The sequence below is a fragment of the Capsella rubella genome, unplaced genomic scaffold, assembly GCF_000375325.1.
Source record: "Capsella rubella cultivar Monte Gargano unplaced genomic scaffold, Caprub1_0 scaffold_1, whole genome shotgun sequence".
Classification (NCBI taxonomy): Eukaryota; Viridiplantae; Streptophyta; class Magnoliopsida; order Brassicales; family Brassicaceae; genus Capsella; species Capsella rubella.
Window position 1 is genome coordinate 1,450,762 of NW_006238923.1, and position 15,973 is coordinate 1,466,734.

Sequence of the window (15,973 nt, forward strand, 5' to 3'; positions counted from 1 at the left end):
TTTACCAATTTACAAGATAATGTTTTATAACGAAAAAGTTAAACCATTAATCATGAAAATCTTTATGCAAATGGAAAATCTCTTTAAGAAAAAAATTAAAATCCTTCAAACAAGACTTAGCAATGCCAAAAGACCAACAAAATGTTATAACCTTCTCTCTCTTAAACCCTAAATTGTTTCTGTAGAAAAATCTTAAGACAATAAAAAAAAAAAAAACCATAGTACTAAGACCAAAAGACAATGTCTTCTGCCCCAAGTAAGGTACCCGAAGCCCTATCTTCAGTTCTGCTCAGCAACCACCGCCACGGTAGGCTCATCGGCTTTCTTCATTGGAGATGTTACCATCACAACATCGCCATTTTTCTCCTTAGGAGCCACCACCATCTCAGTTGGATTAGGGTTAGGGTTTAGAACTGAGGGGTTCATTGATGACTCTTCCAATTCTGGATCGGTTTCTCCGCTCTGATCATCATTATGTGGCTCGCTTTCACCTGAGCAACCGCTTGAATCACCTTCTTCGTCCTCTTCTTCGCCTTCTTCTATCGGAAGTTCAGCTTCAGCCATGTCTACGTTTTGCTCCGGAAGTCTCTGTTGCAGCGGAATAGCGTTGCTTATGAGCTGCCCAGTCTTCAGCCTCTCATTGTAATCTTCCATTTCAACTCGATATCGCTCTTTGTCCTCCATTGCCTTCCCTTGGTAAACCTTTACCAAGAAATGAGAGAGAATCAAACAGACCATGAGAAAAGAACCAGAAGAACCTTACAAAGATTTTGATAAGAACTCAAAATATTAGAGTATGTGAAGTTTAAATACCGATTTTTCCTCTTCATTCAGCTTGTTCCAGAGTTCACCAATCATCCTGCTGATATCCCTATCCTTACCGGGATAAAGAGGTTTCAGCCTCGCGTGCTGCTCCGCGAAAAAGAAGTTATAACCACTTCTGTTGGGTTTCGGATGTGCAGGATCACGTCTTTTAATCTCTGATTTCTTTCTTCTCCTACGGCGTTTTGTTACTCTTCCTGTAGCCCCCGGAGGATTGGCAGAACTGTTCCAAGTGTTGGGGAGTACACCATGACTCTGTTGGGGAGTTTGATGACCAACTGTGACTGGGGGAAGAAGCTGATACAGAACTCCTTTAAGCTTCTCTGATCTCACTTCTGCAGTTATAAAGTAACCATATTCAAACTTTCCATCGATCACTCCAACCACATTTTCTTCAGCAGCAGATCCTAAAACAATAACAACACAAGGGGTTCACATTTACTCAGATTTGTAAGTCACAGTTTCTCAGTTACATCATTTATAGAAAGAGAAAAAGTTGATACCTCCAGCGAATTCTCCAGGATTGATCCTGGGCTGTGGGGTAAAGTTTAGACCTTGGAGTTCATGTGCAGGTCTAATGGCTGCCTGCATAAGGCCTGGTCTAGCAGATGGGCTCTGCAGAGAATCTACAGAAGATATATGTATTACACAATAGATAACAAACTGAAAGATGTATGAAATCTTGGTAAAATAGCAAACAGGTTTTAATGGGCAAACCTGGAGGAACCTGGCCATTGGTTCTGAAGAAATAGATTTGCTCATAATTGTTAAGCAGCGAGAAGTAGTATTTGCGCAGGACATATGATGCGTTTGTTGCTGTTGGAGGAAAGACAAATGTAGCAGTTACCTCTTTCCATCTCCTTTCATTAAGTATCTGCAGTTCAAAGAAGGAAAATGATCCAAGGACAAGGGTAAATATAGATTTCAAGATTTTAGAACAATAGCAACTATATAAGACATAGAAAAGAGACATATAGCATGGAATTAATATATCATCGAAAGGGACATACCTTATTGATTCCACCACGAGAGGTTACTTCAACGAAAAGCTTGTGCAAGTCCAAATCTCTCCCTCCTATTATTGGAACCCTGCAACAACAAATGGAATATGTAGAAAGGTTAAAGCTATAAGCTATAGAGTATTGCAGCCATATCCAAGCATCAATCAGTCTCATGTAAAAGTTACAATACATTAACCAAGAAGCAAAAGGTACAATGAGTGAAACACAAAAGAATAATACGCCACTGTAAGATAGACCAATTATACACAGGTGTTTGTAATTGGTAAAACATGAAAGATTCAGTACTTCAAGGTGAAAACACAAAGCATGAATCATCATCAACCCAAGAGCTTAAATCCCAAAAGATGGAGACTTTCTAATCACAAATCGCTATCAGAGCCAACAGGTACCCACTGAACTAACTCTAATAAGTAAGAAACGATAAGGAGAAAGAAGCTTACATGAACTTAGTACCCAAGAGAGAGTGCAGCCTTTCCAAGGAAGACATGAAAAGCCGAGGGTCTGCAACCACAGCCTCATACGTTGCCTCAGGGGTAACACAAACATTGTTCATTGGCACTGACCCTTGCTTAAGACAAGAGCTTGATGCCATTCCTGCCACAACCAAAAGCCAACCCAAAAAAAAAAAAAAGGTAAGCACTTTAACATCATTTACTCTCCATAACAACCACTAAACCTTCTTCAGCATTTACTATCCGGCTTATTAATGAAACAAAAGGCAGAGACTTTAAAGCTCTGCACATCTGAGTGTAATTAACCGTCTTCCACAAAACAGAAACTCAAAGATGCACAGGAGTTCAAATTTACAATATTATCCACAAAGCTGCATGCAAATGATTAAAGACATGAGACATAACCAGCAAAGAGATAGCAAAACCCAAGGAAAACGAACAAGAAAGGCTTTGAGAAAGAAAAAAAGCTGTAAAGCCCTTTCATAAGTTCTTCTCCTCCTCCTGTTTCTTATATGCAGAACAAAAACTGAATACGACAGATTGCCATTAAATGTGAAAGGACTTGTGCTGCAGAAGCAACGACACTTTAAGGAATCACAACAAAGACACATCTCTTTCACCCAATCCCTCTCTCTCTCTCTCTCTCTCTGTATCTGACAAATAAAAAAAAGGGAATTTTTGTGCGCCGGCAACGTATTTTTCCTGAGATTTGTAGGAACAAAAACCAAGAAAACCTTCCCGACATATGAACAAATACATTACAGGCATCTACAAATAATTTAATGCCCAACAACAAAATTTCTTCCAAGAAGCCATTAATTAATTCTCTGTTTACATGAGTAAAGAAACAACGAATAGATTTGTCGATAGATGCAACAGAGCAAAGGGATTAACATCAAAGCAACCATTTTTGGGGTTTCCCGCGAGGCAGCAAAAAGCCCAGACGACAAAAAGAGAGATATAATTAAAATAATGGGGAGAGAAGATTTTTGTATACAAATGAAAGAAAAAGTTATCACCTTTGCTAACCATTTACCCTTGAATATTCATAAAAATGAAAGCTTTGGTTTCTCTTTAATGGTGAAATGAGAGTGCATATAGCAAAATAAAAATGAAGGGACGCGCACGTTGTTTGATGCGTATGTGTGTGTGTGTATGATGAATGAATGAATTTGTGTAAATAAGGATCCCAGATGAAAGATATAAATAACAATGGGGTGGCTATAAAATAGGTCAAATTTTTTTTTAATTTACCAAAGGGTGAGAGAGAATTGAGCTATATATGATAAATAATGCACGATATAAGGGAAGTATAAGAAAGAGAAAATCAAATTATATCAAATTGAAGGGAGAAAAACAATTTTCTATTTTAATGCAAATTTTAGATCTTGAAGATTGACCACAAATTAAATTTTTACTTTTGTATTTTAATATATTTCCTTGATAAATATAGTTTAATATTTTTAGTGACTTAATACAAACCAATTTTTTGCTATTTTATACCATCACTTTTATATTTTACTAGTGAACCGAGAAAACCAAATATTTATTACTTCAATTAACGGTTTTATTAATAAGTTAAGAAACATATAAGAAAACTTACAAATTCTTTAAAGTATTATATATAATTTCAGATTTCCTTAAATTATTGTACAAGTTAAGAAACATATAAGGATACATAACAAAAACTTGAAAACTAATATATAAAATATCTATATAGTTTTAAATTCTCCTAAAAATATTATCTATTTTTATATAATAAAATAATAATAAAATGTACATTTGTTGTGCTCGTTTATGACCGTTAGTTATTTATAAGTGGTTCAGAAAAATTAAAAATCAATCTAATTAATAGATATTTTTTAGTAAGTTAGAATCAAATTAAAACACGTAGACACACACATTACTCAAAATATATATTTTATTGTCCAATTAACAGTAGATGACAAAAGAAAATGTGGTTTACTAAAAAAAACCTATAGATAGTAAAAAAAACAATAAAAATATTTCTATGTGTATATGGGGAAAACCATAAAAAGATAGAAGTGAGGGAGAGAGTTGACTACAATAAGATAAGAACGAGATTTTTCTATTTTTTCTTGATTTTCAAATTTCAACATATAGAAATAAATAATTTGTATATGCTGGATATGTATTATCAAGAATAACATTCAAAAAAGAGGGGATTTCAATATATAGATATATCATTCCATTTTTAGGCATTCAAAGTTTGACTAGGCATATTCTTTACCATTTTAACCAATTCAACCATATCTCCCTCTTATCAGATATACTGCTGTATCTAATAAATTAAAATACCATTAGTGCTTATTACCTCTATGTTAACACTGCTGGCAATTACCTCTGTATTACTTAATTACATAATAATAATAATAATAGTAATAATAATAATAATTTGTCAATTCCTTTTGAAATTCATCTTTAAATTTATCTAAATATTCCAGTGATGAATACAAAATTAAATTTTTCATATTTCTCATTTTTAGTATTTAGTTAACCCATCTTCCTTTGAAAAAATCTTAACTACTAAGATTGATATTTTTCTTCTACTAATAATAGTTATTTACATTAAAAAGTATAATTGAAGTTAATCTAAAGGAAAAATAGATATTTTATTATCTTCTCCACATACTTTTAATTTTTTTTATTACATATTGTATGACTAATATTGGGGGATATCATCAATCAATATACATAAGAATGATTCAAAAAGCCTAAAAGATTCACTATCTCAACAATCATTTAAAATACCATCACTGAAATAAAACTTAATCCGTTGGATACACTCTTCAATTAACATTTTATTATATTATTAACATAAATATATTCATTTTATATCGGTCAATTGAAAAGCTTAATTAAACAAAAAAAAAAGTTAAAACATAGTTAGACGAGTGTTATTACCCTTATTAATATTAACACTGCTTTATAGTGTATTTTAATCATCAACAAGGCACAATCTATATATATCCACACAAATATTTTTTGATCGTTTTATTTGGATTTTGTTGTTGCTGATAAAATACTATCATTTGCATGGACTTTTTCAAAGTAGCAAGCGCATATGTAATAATGTACACGTGTGTATTTCTCTTTACACAAAGACGGCAAAAAGGGTTTGAAAAACATAAAATTCATTCCCGAAGGGTTGACTTGTAATCCAAGCTTTCTCGATATAGATGGCTTCACTTCTCTAAAAGTCTCTAAACCCGTGGGCTGTTAAAACTCATAAAACCTACACTATATCTTGTTTCCTACACGCCCATAACATGTGTCTTTTGCGTAGATAAAATGTAAATACGATTCAAGAAGAGTGAAGGTCCATCGAAGATCTTCTCCAACCTCGCTTCTCTGACGTAACCCTTACCTAAAAAAGAACATTGGCAAACAATTAAAAACTCACAGTACGTAAAACCTTTTTTTTTTTAACGTAAGACCGTTTCATCGACTGAAGAGTTCTTTCAAACCTTTGATGATAAAGGAGGCAAAGATGCTCGTCTAGTAAGCTCCTCTCTTTCCTCTTGAACAGCCTTTAACCTTTCTCTCAACAGTTCAACTTCATTCTCAATCTTTAACCTCTCATAATCAACCGCAGACATTGATTTTCTCCTTGAACCCGAAGAGCTCAGCGATTTCTTGCGTGGACGACATAATGGAGGAAGCTTTCTAGCTATCCCCGAGACAATGATACTACTGTTTTCCTCCAACGGTTCTTTAGGTTTGCTAACAGAGGATTCTTCTAGATTCTTCTTCTTCTTACTAATGTTCTCTGTTTCATCCTTCACCATATGAACATCACGCACACGTGAGTACGCTACCTCTGAATCTGATTTATACAGATCTCTGTTTTTATCTCTGTTTTCTACTTCTCTATAAGGCATTTCAAGAACCGTTCCATCGAGTTCTTGAACGAGCAAAGCTCTTCTCTCTTGAGAGTCTTGATTTAGTTTATCTTCCGGTTTCATCACAGTCTTTACGGTACTCTCTGGGAGATTCTTCTCTCTTGCCAAAGAACAATCTAACGCGTCTGTCTCATCGAGTAGCTGTCTATAAGCTTCAACTTCTTTCTCCAAGAAATGTTTTTCCCTCTCACGCCGTATCAAAATGTCTTTGAGTATGACCATCTCTTCAGCGTCGAAAGTAGACTTTTCTTCAACCATTCTCTGGAATTGCCTCGCTTCCATTTCTACAGTCGCCTTCTCATCTTGCAGCCTATGTATCATCGCCATCGCTTCATCCGCTGCTGATGCTGCAGCGCTTCTCTCTTTGTCCAGCTCAACACAAACCGCTGCTCGAGCATCTCGCTCTTCTTTCAACGATTCTTCCAAAACCCTAACAGAGTTTTCTTCTGCGTTTCTAAAAAAGGATTGTTCCGCTGATGAATTGGGGTTTACCTGTTCATTAATTGATACGCTTTTTTCAAATTTCGGCCAGTGAGGAATAAAGCCTTTGGGCTCATCACTGGAACATCTCTCATCTTTTGCTCTGAGAAAGATATCATAAGGCTTCTTCGTCAAATGGGATTTCACGGTGTCATCAAAAGCTTCCGATGAAGAAAGCGATGTAAGACTTGAACAATTCACACGGCCTCTCCTATGGTTTTTAAGACTGTTTCTTGATCTTCGTGTAACAAAACGCTTCCCTTTCAAACCCTGAACGGTCATCAGATCAAATCTACCAAGTTCTTTATTGTTGTTAATCACGTTATGTTCTCCTCTTGTCAAATCCTCTGTTTCAGCTTTAACTCTAGCATTACTTACATCACCATTGTTCTTTCTCACAAGCTTCAACTCAACAAACCGGTTCGACTCATCGTCGCTAGTGATCGAACCAAAAGGGATCTTGCTTTTTATCGATTGGTTTACGGATGAGACTCTCTCTGAGGCACAATCCACAAGAAGCCCTTCATCAAGGCATTTCCTTGTAATGTTTGCATCACAGAAACGCCCGTTGTGAAATCTTGGGAGAGATAAACCTAGAAACCCTAGAAATCTCAACAAGAGATGTATACAAAGAGATGTACAGAGAAGCAAATAAGCTATGGACAGATTCATAAAGGCGCCTACGAGACCAGTGAAATTCCAATCTTGCGTATCTAAATTACACGGCATCTTTGATAGGTAGATTACCTTCTATAGCTTTTTAAGTCAAATCTGTTCATATGATCAAAAACTTCTTCTTTCAGACAATCACTAGCTAAAATCAATGGAAAAAAGAAAATCAAGAAACACATAGATCTTCTTCTGTTCGAACTAATTTGATAGGCCAGTTTCTAAAAACCAAATATGAAAATCTCATTCCGGAATTTTAGTTATTGTAATATAAGAAAAGCAAACAAAGCTGAACCATGAATCTCAAATAGGTAACTATTTTTGAACACCATGCATAATTGATCAATCAAATAATAAATGAAAGTATTTTGCCTGAAGGCGAAGCTTAATTAGGTCAACCATTAGCCAAGTGGAGACAAATGCGAACGTTTAAGAACTTCTAAAGTTTGTTAATTTTTTTTATAAAGCAAAATCATGTAGAATTCTTATTGATAATGATATATACCGCATTACGTTAGAAGATGAACTTCAAAGGCTTTTTTTTTTTTTTGGTTACCTCACCAACATATTTCAAATGACTAAATGATCAAATATATCTCGAATCAGGTTTTGAACAACCAAATAATTAAAATACAAATAACCTAACTTTCCTTTTTTTATTTTTTTGAATTTCAACTTTCCTTTTCTTTTTGTTGTGTGTTGTTTGAGAATTTCCTTTTTTTTGTTTGTTTGTTTGTAATGCAACGGGCAAACCTTTGCTTATAAATATAATACGATATCTTCTTCATCTTTGAGAAATCATAATTCTCATTCTCGAAAATCATAAAACAAAACAAATATATTTTAAACGCCAATGAAGAATGCGTTCCCGTTTGATAGCTAGACTCGGTCTCGAATGTTTTATGATGCTGGCGTGCGTCGAAGATTGATTCGATGGAAACTTCATTGATGCGCAGAGATAACCTCCAACGATGAGTGTTTCCAATTCTGACTCGCGAGGTCGAGTCGAGTCGCGCTTTGTGGTTTGATTAGTAGTAGTACATATTATATTTTGAGTAAACCGTTTTTATTTAATTAAAATTTTACTGGTTTACATAATTTTAAGAAGAGAACCAAGGATTTTGAATTTAATACGGTTCGAACTGAACCGAAACTAAACCCTAAACCTCTGTGAAACCTCCTGAACCGGTGAGATCCTCCTGCATCTCGTAGAGAAGGCGACGGGGAGAGAGAGAGAGAGAGAGGCCGAGTTCATGGCTCTCGTTCGATTGATCTCTTCTAGGAAGCTTCAACCTCTGTTTTTCAGTACAAGTGTTACTGCAAATGTCGATCAATTCGAGCTGCCATGTCTTGTGTCGCTTCGAGCTTTCTTCTCTACTCAGAAGCTCATAGGCGATGAACCAGTACTCGTGAGTTTGTTCTTAACTTTTGTTTGTTGCCCTAAGTTTTTGCTGATTCAGCTTTACCTCAACCTAAAGTATGAAAAATGAGCGCTCTTGATAACTAGAATCAGTGACAAATTGATCAATTGACATCTCGAGTTTTGTACATGATAAGCAAATCCAAAAGACATGACTTTTCGAAATTCAAAGGACTTTGTACATGAGTTTATGTCTCAGTTTTGTGTATGTGTGTGTGTTTGGACGAACCTAACCAATAGAGTTTTACAGTCTCATATTTTTCCCAGGTCCGATTTTTTCAGATTTCATTTTCGTTTGGCGATTTGTGGAATGTGGGACTAAATGTTTGGTTAAACTGAAACAGGTTCGAGATTTCATACACACAGCATTATATGATCCAAAACACGGCTACTTCTCTCAACGATCAAAATCTGTTGGGGTTTTGGAGAGAAGCATTAAGTTCAACCAGCTTGAAGGTAGGCTAAAAGTTCCAACTTTTACTTCACCTTACTTGCTTAAGTGTTATCTACAGTGTCTCAATTCTTGAATTTTGGACACGCTTTTAACTTCCTCCCCAAAAGGAATAGCAAAATTAGCTCTCATTCAGTCATTCTAGAGGATATGAATTTGCTCTTTCATTGGAGTACTGTTGTTTCTTCAGGCTGTATTGTCCTGTTAGCAGAAAAGTTGTATTTGCTTGGGATGTTATCTCTTTATATTTAGTAAGTCGATTGTTTTTCCTGTCCTAGGAAGGAAAGCGTATATGAAACTCTTGGAAAAAGTATACAAGCAGAGTGACATTTCTTGGTTTACTCCAGTGGAGCTTTTCAAGGTGAAATTCTTGGATAGGTTCTTTGTTGTATTCTTCGAAAAGCCTTCACTTGTTGTAAGTATCCTATTTTATGATGTCAATTATCTCTTGCAGCCTTGGTATGCTCATGGGATTGCAGAAGCTATACTGCGTACCACAAATCTCTCTGTTCCATTGAAGGTATTTTATTTAATTTCACAACAAAACATAACATGCGATTTTGTCTCTCATTTCGGTCGTTATACTACGGGAAGCCTTGAATCTAATACTTCCTGAGCTATCTTACCTATCACCCTACATGGGAACTAGTTAGTGATATAGACTAGGCCTTTAACCTCTTCTTTTGTTCATACGTTGAACGTTTAAAATAGAGAAACCATGCTTTACCTTTAAAACTGTTATAATTTCTGTAGTTACGAATCATTTGAACTCACAGTTGAAGGGTGTGGATAGAAAGGAATCCCATTAAATTTTTGTTTAGATCATGTGTCTTCAGGAAAGCTATAATTCTAGACACGGATAGATTTTCATCCCGCTTTTTGAATTAAAGTACTCATTTGCACTGATTCTTCTTTTAATCAATTCTACTTGAAATATGTGCTTAGATCTATGAAATTGGTGGTGGATCGGGCACGTGTGCTAAGGGCATATTGGACTATATAATGTTAAATGCTCCGGAGAGAATCTACAATAACATGAGCTACACGTATGTATGCTCAGTTTTCCTTTCTTCTCATTTTAAGCTGGCATGAATGATACAAAATCATTTGGCTTGAACTTCAGCATAGTAAACTGTAATGAAACATAAATTAACTGCATGCTATTTTTAATGTGTATCAGTTCTGTAGAAATCAGTCCTTCACTGGCTAAGATTCAAAAGGAAACTGTTTCACAAGTTGGTAGTCATCTATCTAAGTTCCGAGTTGAGTGCCGTGATGCATCTGATCTATCTGGATGGAGTAAGGTCTTTTTGTCCAGCACAAGGCAGATTCTGGTTTTTAATTTCCTGTGGCTATGTTGGAATCGTTTTTCTTTTCTTCCGAGCTATGCTAGAATTAGGTATTTGGTTGAAAATGTTAAATTAGTGGGTTGTTCACCAAACTTTGTGATGTAACATTCTTAGAAGATTAAGCTAGCCAAATGATGTTTGCTACTAGATTTTTCTTGAGTTGGGATTAGCAACAATACCTAAGTTTTCCTGAGACTACTGACTACTTATTAATCGCGATGTTTGTAAATTATCGAATAAGTTTCAGTTTAGTGACTATGAAGTTATTTATCTATGCTTATAGAGTAAATTTTTAAACAGAGAATGTGGAGCAACAACCGTGCTGGGTCATAATGCTTGAGGTATGTAATTCTGTAGCTGTGGTTTCATTTGATAGGTAGGTATTTGTACTGAAAAGGAATTATATGTCTCATATTTGTATTAATTATACCATTGCAGGTGCTAGATAATCTCCCACATGATCTTGTCTATTCAAAAAGTCAAATTTCCCCATGGATGGAAGTCTTGGTTGAAAATAAACCAGAGAGGTACATAAAAATAGAGAATACATGTATGGTTTAAATGAAGTTTATTTCAGCCTTTATTGATCAAGATCTCTGATAAACTGTAGCGAAGCACTCTCTGAGCTATACAAGCCTTTAGAAGACCCACTGATCAGGCGCTGCATTGAAATTGTTGAACATGATGATGATCCGGTTTCAAAACCAAAAGAAATCTGGTCTAAACTATTTCCCAAACCTAGACGTAGTTGGCTTCCAACCGGTTGTTTGGTAAGAAAAAATGATGTCCACACACATAAACACTAAACAGATATTGTGTTGCTCTGTTCTAAATTTTGAAATTCCAGAAACTGCTCGAGGTTTTACATGCAAAGCTGCCAAAGATGTCCCTAATTGCTTCGGACTTTAGCTTCTTGCCTGATGTAAAAGTTCCAGGTGAAAGAGCCCCATTGGTTTCAACAAAGGTCCGTTCTATTTTTCTACTAACTATGCATTGACACCTTTCTAGTATGTGCCATAGATATATCGCCAAAGTTTATGTTATACCTCATCATTTAAAACAACAAGAACTTGGTTTGGATATTAAGAAAGTGTCTTATGCATCATCGGTTAATATCAAACTTGTCTCAAGAAAACTAGTGAACAATTTCACCCGAAGAATATATCACTGAAATGTAATTATGATCTCTATAACAATGTTTGTATTTGCAGAAAGATGGGTGTAGCTCGGATTACAGTAGTTATCTGGACGCAAAGGTGAGAATATCTAAAAATTTCCTACTTTTTCTAATTATAAGGTTTATTTTCGATGGTAAATAGTTGTCTAAAACTTCTAACCTCATTCTACAAATCTCACAATTCTATGTATGTTGGATGATCTTGCAGGGTGATGCTGATATATTTTTTCCAACGGATTTCTGGCTATTGGAACGAATGGACCATTATTGTTCCGGTTGGAGGAAGATGGAAAAGGATGGGACACCATCGAAAAAAGGAAGGAAAAGGCGAACTCTCACTGTAAAATAAGATTCTCTTTAAAAACATTACAACAAGAGAGTATATATCTGACACTTTTCCTTAACAGTCTATCCTTGTTCTCTTTTGGCTTGTAGCTCGATACATCAGCATTCATGGATGAGTTTGGTTTACCTTCAAAGACGAGAACGAAGGACGGATATAACCCCTTAATTGATGACTTCAAGAATACTAAGTTCTATCTTAGTGTCCCAACACACAACACTAAGTAGCCAGCAAAAAGATTCATCAGCTCATGGATGTCTGAAAATTTGCAGAAAACTAAAGCTTTTTCATTTGCTGAAAATTTAAAAAAGGGTTTAGAACAATGATTATTTCTTTCTTTTCTTAAAGGGAAAACAAAATGATATAATAAGTTTAATCAATATACCATTGCCGACTTTGTCTGGCCTGTTACATTTCGCTACAGACATTGAAGGCAGGTAAGCTCGAAGACATAGTTTTTTGGCTTTCAAACACTCTTGCGGTCTTGCCAGTACCACGCACCCATTCGGTTGTTTGTAATGTAATGGATTTTGATTAAACGCCCAAATTAAAAGATTAATAACTTTCATCCATGGATGCTTGCTTTCTTGTTTATTTTATTTTCTTTTTACTTTTTTGTTTGTTTTGTGACACTGAAAAAAAATAACTATTAGTAGAATATCATCAGTTCTCTTAGATTTTGTTACAGATTTTGGAAGAAGATTCAAATCCATGCTTCATAAAGAAAAATGTTTGACACAGATGTTGAGCTACCTGAATTGTATGAACAATATCGAGAAACCTCTCTCTTCTTTGTTGGAAACAAGTTTTGGTATAAAATGTTTCAAAGACTTACGATTAAGATCCTCACCGTTCTAATCCAGTGACCGTGGAATTCGTCTGAGAAGTTGAATCTGGATCTCTGACACTCTCTAATCGGCTGTCAAGAATCTCTATCACATTATCCGGTGGGCATTTATCACTTGACTTCTTCGGATTCATCTGACAAAAACATTCAGGCCATGAATTTGTATAAAACGATTCAGGAGATACACGTCTGTGAGGCCCTCCAAAGTTTGTTTTCAGCATTACTCGTCTCACTGCTTCTTCAAATCCAGCAATTTTTCCCTTTTCTCTAGCTATGAAAATTGGAGCTAAAGCTTTTCTATCCGGTCTGATTGTGGTACGGAAACCGTAGTAAAGGCGATGACCTAAGAGATTGTTGGCAAAATTGCTCGGTCCATCATATGTTGGCATAAAAATGTCGGAGAGGAGACAAACCATGTAATCCACAGCTGATCCTATTAATCCCTGTGAGTTTGCTGACAACTCCTCAGACGGGTCCACCGAGCTATGGTTGTCAAGCCGTGGGAATAAGGTTCGAAACGGTTTCATGAACCGTTCCCCGCCAAAAAGTTCACCTGCTGCTAGGTATATCCTTGTGGAGTTGTCGAATCTCATTGCTCGTAATATAAGTCCTACCTGCACCACAAGGATCACGCAAAATGTCATTTTGCATATCTAAAGCCTACAACAGTGCCACAATAGCTGTAATTATGTTTTCTGTCTGGTGGATATGCTTAACATGTAAATGATGCTGATAAAAAAAGTAAAGGAACTACCTCCTCAGGGGTCAGTGGACACTTCCCGATAGCTCGTCTTTCATTGTAAATAAGCCTTTTCTCTGCAAAATTTTCTTTACGGTACTTCCTAAGTATTTTCTGTTCCTCCGGGTTAAATATGTCAAAGCACCTGCGGAAATAAACAACTAAACATTGTTCACATGCGTACTGATATTTGTCAGATGATACAACTTTACTGTAAAAAGTATTTTAATAGAAATGAAACTACACAGCTGATGGTTGGAGAAAGATAGTTGCAAAAGAGCATACCCCGCAAATGCCAACATATCCATTTCAAAACGAAGATGGATCGACATGAAGTGGCCCTGTGACCGGAGTTTGTCAACAATAGATTCGCTTAACTTCATGATGTGTGGCTTGAATCTCAAAGCATGGTAGTTCACTCTGCATCTTAACCGTTGATATTCAGGATTGTCAATTTCCTCCGCCAAACGATGGGAAAAAGGGGTAAGATAGATAGCACTATGTTCTTTCATTGCCTTTAAAGCAGTTGTCAGGTACCACTCAATAGGAGCATCACGAGGAGGACGAATCTAATACAGATAAATAACAAGGATCACAGTTATTTAACCTATGCTTTCAGAATACAAGCTTATGTGAAAACCACACATCTCTTTATGCTTGTACCTGAAAAGCTTTTATCTTCTTGGTTTTCCCATTTTTGTGAGCATCAGGGATCTTTCCCACAATCTTAACATCGTACTTCAGTGTCTCTATAAAATGTTCAACGTCATAGATACCTTGAAAACCACTGGGAATAATACAATCATATATTAGAGGATAGAGACATATACTTCAAGAATTCATGTAATGGCATTTACTCTCATAAGCACATTTACACATATCCTTAATATTAGGCATAGAAGTCCGCTTAAAACTTGTCTGCTGATACTTGGAAAGGAATCAACATACCTGTCATCATGCCAAAACGAGTTTGCATCTAATTCGGGCAACACAAGCGTAGCATTCATGATCCGGGCAGCAAGTACTGCATTACATATCTGCATTATCCAGAAGTCAACATTTGTCAAACTAAAGATATAGCAACCAGATTCTTATTGGAGGGTTTCAGCTAGCTCAACTCCACTAGATTTAAAGATACATATCATGAAGTGAGTCACACAAACAGGACATCAGCATAATTGGAGTGTGAAAGGACAGAAGCAAAGTGCAATAGACGACTTTGATTAGAAAACAAAACACCTACCGCACTACGTTGCTGATTCAAACCACCATTACATCGAACACGGAGATACCCATTTGTTTCTTGGGTAGGAGCTGCAAAAGAAATTAGAAGAATCGTATAATCATTTCAAGCTTGGAATGCCCTAAGACTTTTAGATTAGCATCGAGTTAAATCTTTACTGCTCAAAACACGAGATGAACATACGAGGCCAGTCAGATCGTGGCGCAGAAGATGGTCTCCAACCACCAGACTCAGCACTCTCCCAGAGCTCCTCTACGTTTATCTGCTCAAAAATATCATATAGAATCTATCAAAGTCTTAGATCAACAAAGACTCACTAAGACTCTCTACTATATATATAGAACATGAGATTAAATTCAGATCTTTAGCCTCCTGCAAAAAGATTTTGGTTCCAGGCTCGGGAAACTCAAAACGGATACTTCAATTTTCAGTCTACTAGTCGCAATTCATGGCTAATCAAACAGAAGACCTGATCTTCAGCTAGAAGTGACTACTCCAGATACATACCAAAAGTGAACTAACCTTAGATGGACGGGTCGGCTCGGAATTGCTACCGATGTTAGCCGAGAAAAGCAGCGAGAGCGTACAGATCAGTAGAACAATGACTCCGATAGACAGCTTCGCAACCATCCCCTTTGTTCCAACTCCTCCGGTCTTCCCATGGAGCCGGTGGTGTCCTAACCTGTAACATCACTCAAAAATCAACAACGATCCAATCGAATCAACTCTAACGAAATGAAAATTGCAATCTCAGACACCAGATTTTTCCAGAAAAATGCGAGTATGATCATCTACCTTCGCATCGCGTTTGAAATCAGGAAGAAGACGAGATCTTCCCCAGTGATATGATGAGAATTTGTTTGTAATATTCCGAGTAAACTCTCTCCTTAGAGTCTTTCTCACTGGCCAGCCAGATGTAGATTTTGATTTTTCGTTAATTTAATTCAAGTAATTAATTACAGCTGCTTCGGAGTTCGAATCATCGTCGCGACTGGCCGACGTCGGTTCTCGCAATCAAACCGACCGGTTGATTATT

General features: G+C 36.2%; 4 protein-coding genes across 4 annotated transcripts; 1 reads left to right on the forward strand and 3 right to left on the reverse strand.

Moving 5' to 3' along the window:
- Window positions 1-87: 87 nt before the first annotated feature.
- On the reverse strand, window positions 88-3,342 carry LOC17896742 (high mobility group B protein 15). The gene is made up of 7 exons (XM_006303435.2): window positions 3,316-3,342; window positions 2,285-2,438; window positions 1,833-1,911; window positions 1,540-1,696; window positions 1,326-1,448; window positions 814-1,229; window positions 88-702 (listed from the first exon to the last, which is right to left on the reverse strand). The coding sequence occupies exons 1-7, from the start codon at window positions 3,326-3,328 to the stop codon at window positions 280-282; spliced, it is 1,365 nt and encodes a 454-aa protein (XP_006303497.2). The 5' UTR covers window positions 3,329-3,342; the 3' UTR covers window positions 88-279.
- A 2,279-nt stretch (window positions 3,343-5,621) lies between these two features.
- On the reverse strand, window positions 5,622-6,981 carry LOC17899402 (myosin-binding protein 2). The gene is made up of 2 exons (XM_006305962.2): window positions 5,785-6,981; window positions 5,622-5,684 (listed from the first exon to the last, which is right to left on the reverse strand). The coding sequence occupies exons 1-2, from the start codon at window positions 6,979-6,981 to the stop codon at window positions 5,622-5,624; spliced, it is 1,260 nt and encodes a 419-aa protein (XP_006306024.2).
- A 1,579-nt stretch (window positions 6,982-8,560) lies between these two features.
- Window positions 8,561-12,579, forward strand: LOC17896716. The gene is made up of 13 exons (XM_006305898.2): window positions 8,561-8,777; window positions 9,133-9,244; window positions 9,518-9,600; window positions 9,694-9,759; window positions 10,185-10,285; window positions 10,420-10,538; window positions 10,889-10,929; window positions 11,027-11,115; window positions 11,199-11,358; window positions 11,436-11,552; window positions 11,800-11,844; window positions 11,974-12,105; window positions 12,201-12,579. Exons 1-13 carry the CDS (start codon window positions 8,622-8,624, stop codon window positions 12,333-12,335), a joined length of 1,356 nt encoding a protein of 451 aa, XP_006305960.1. The 5' UTR covers window positions 8,561-8,621; the 3' UTR covers window positions 12,336-12,579.
- Window positions 12,580-12,741: 162 nt separating this feature from the next.
- LOC17900106 (O-fucosyltransferase 1) lies at window positions 12,742-15,854 on the reverse strand. Its single transcript, XM_006303913.2, has 9 exons — window positions 15,733-15,854; window positions 15,460-15,619; window positions 15,121-15,199; window positions 14,938-15,008; window positions 14,643-14,731; window positions 14,358-14,481; window positions 13,980-14,263; window positions 13,710-13,839; window positions 12,742-13,569 (listed from the first exon to the last, which is right to left on the reverse strand). The coding sequence occupies exons 1-9, from the start codon at window positions 15,738-15,740 to the stop codon at window positions 12,955-12,957; spliced, it is 1,560 nt and encodes a 519-aa protein (XP_006303975.1). The 5' UTR covers window positions 15,741-15,854; the 3' UTR covers window positions 12,742-12,954.
- Window positions 15,855-15,973: the final 119 nt, after the last annotated feature.

Bases quoted from the DNA above. Each gene is read 5' to 3' on its own strand.
- LOC17900106 (XM_006303913.2), bottom strand. The intron at 15,009-15,120 runs GTATGTTCATCT...TTTCTTTTGCAG, and splicing joins GCCACGATCTGACTGGCCTC to CTCCTACCCAAGAAACAAAT. The intron at 14,482-14,642 runs GTATGTTGATTC...TATTATTCCCAG, and splicing joins TCGTTTTGGCATGATGACAG to TGGTTTTCAAGGTATCTATG.
- LOC17899402 (XM_006305962.2), bottom strand. From the start codon at position 6,981: ATGACCGTTCAGGGTTTGAAAGGGAAGCGTTTTGTTACACGAAGATCA. The intron at 5,685-5,784 runs GTTTGAAAGAAC...GTTCTTTTTTAG, and splicing joins TGCCTCCTTTATCATCAAAG to GTAAGGGTTACGTCAGAGAA.
- LOC17896716 (XM_006305898.2), top strand. From the start codon at position 8,622: ATGGCTCTCGTTCGATTGATCTCTTCTAGGAAGCTTCAACCTCTGTTT. The intron at 8,778-9,132 runs GTGAGTTTGTTC...AAACTGAAACAG, and splicing joins TAGGCGATGAACCAGTACTC to GTTCGAGATTTCATACACAC. The intron at 9,601-9,693 runs GTGAAATTCTTG...TATCTCTTGCAG, and splicing joins CTCCAGTGGAGCTTTTCAAG to CCTTGGTATGCTCATGGGAT.
- LOC17896742 (XM_006303435.2), bottom strand. The intron at 1,697-1,832 runs GTATGTCCCTTT...TTTGAACTGCAG, and splicing joins CTCGTGGTGGAATCAATAAG to ATACTTAATGAAAGGAGATG. The intron at 703-813 runs GTATTTAAACTT...TTCTTGGTAAAG, and splicing joins TGAATGAAGAGGAAAAATCG to GTTTACCAAGGGAAGGCAAT.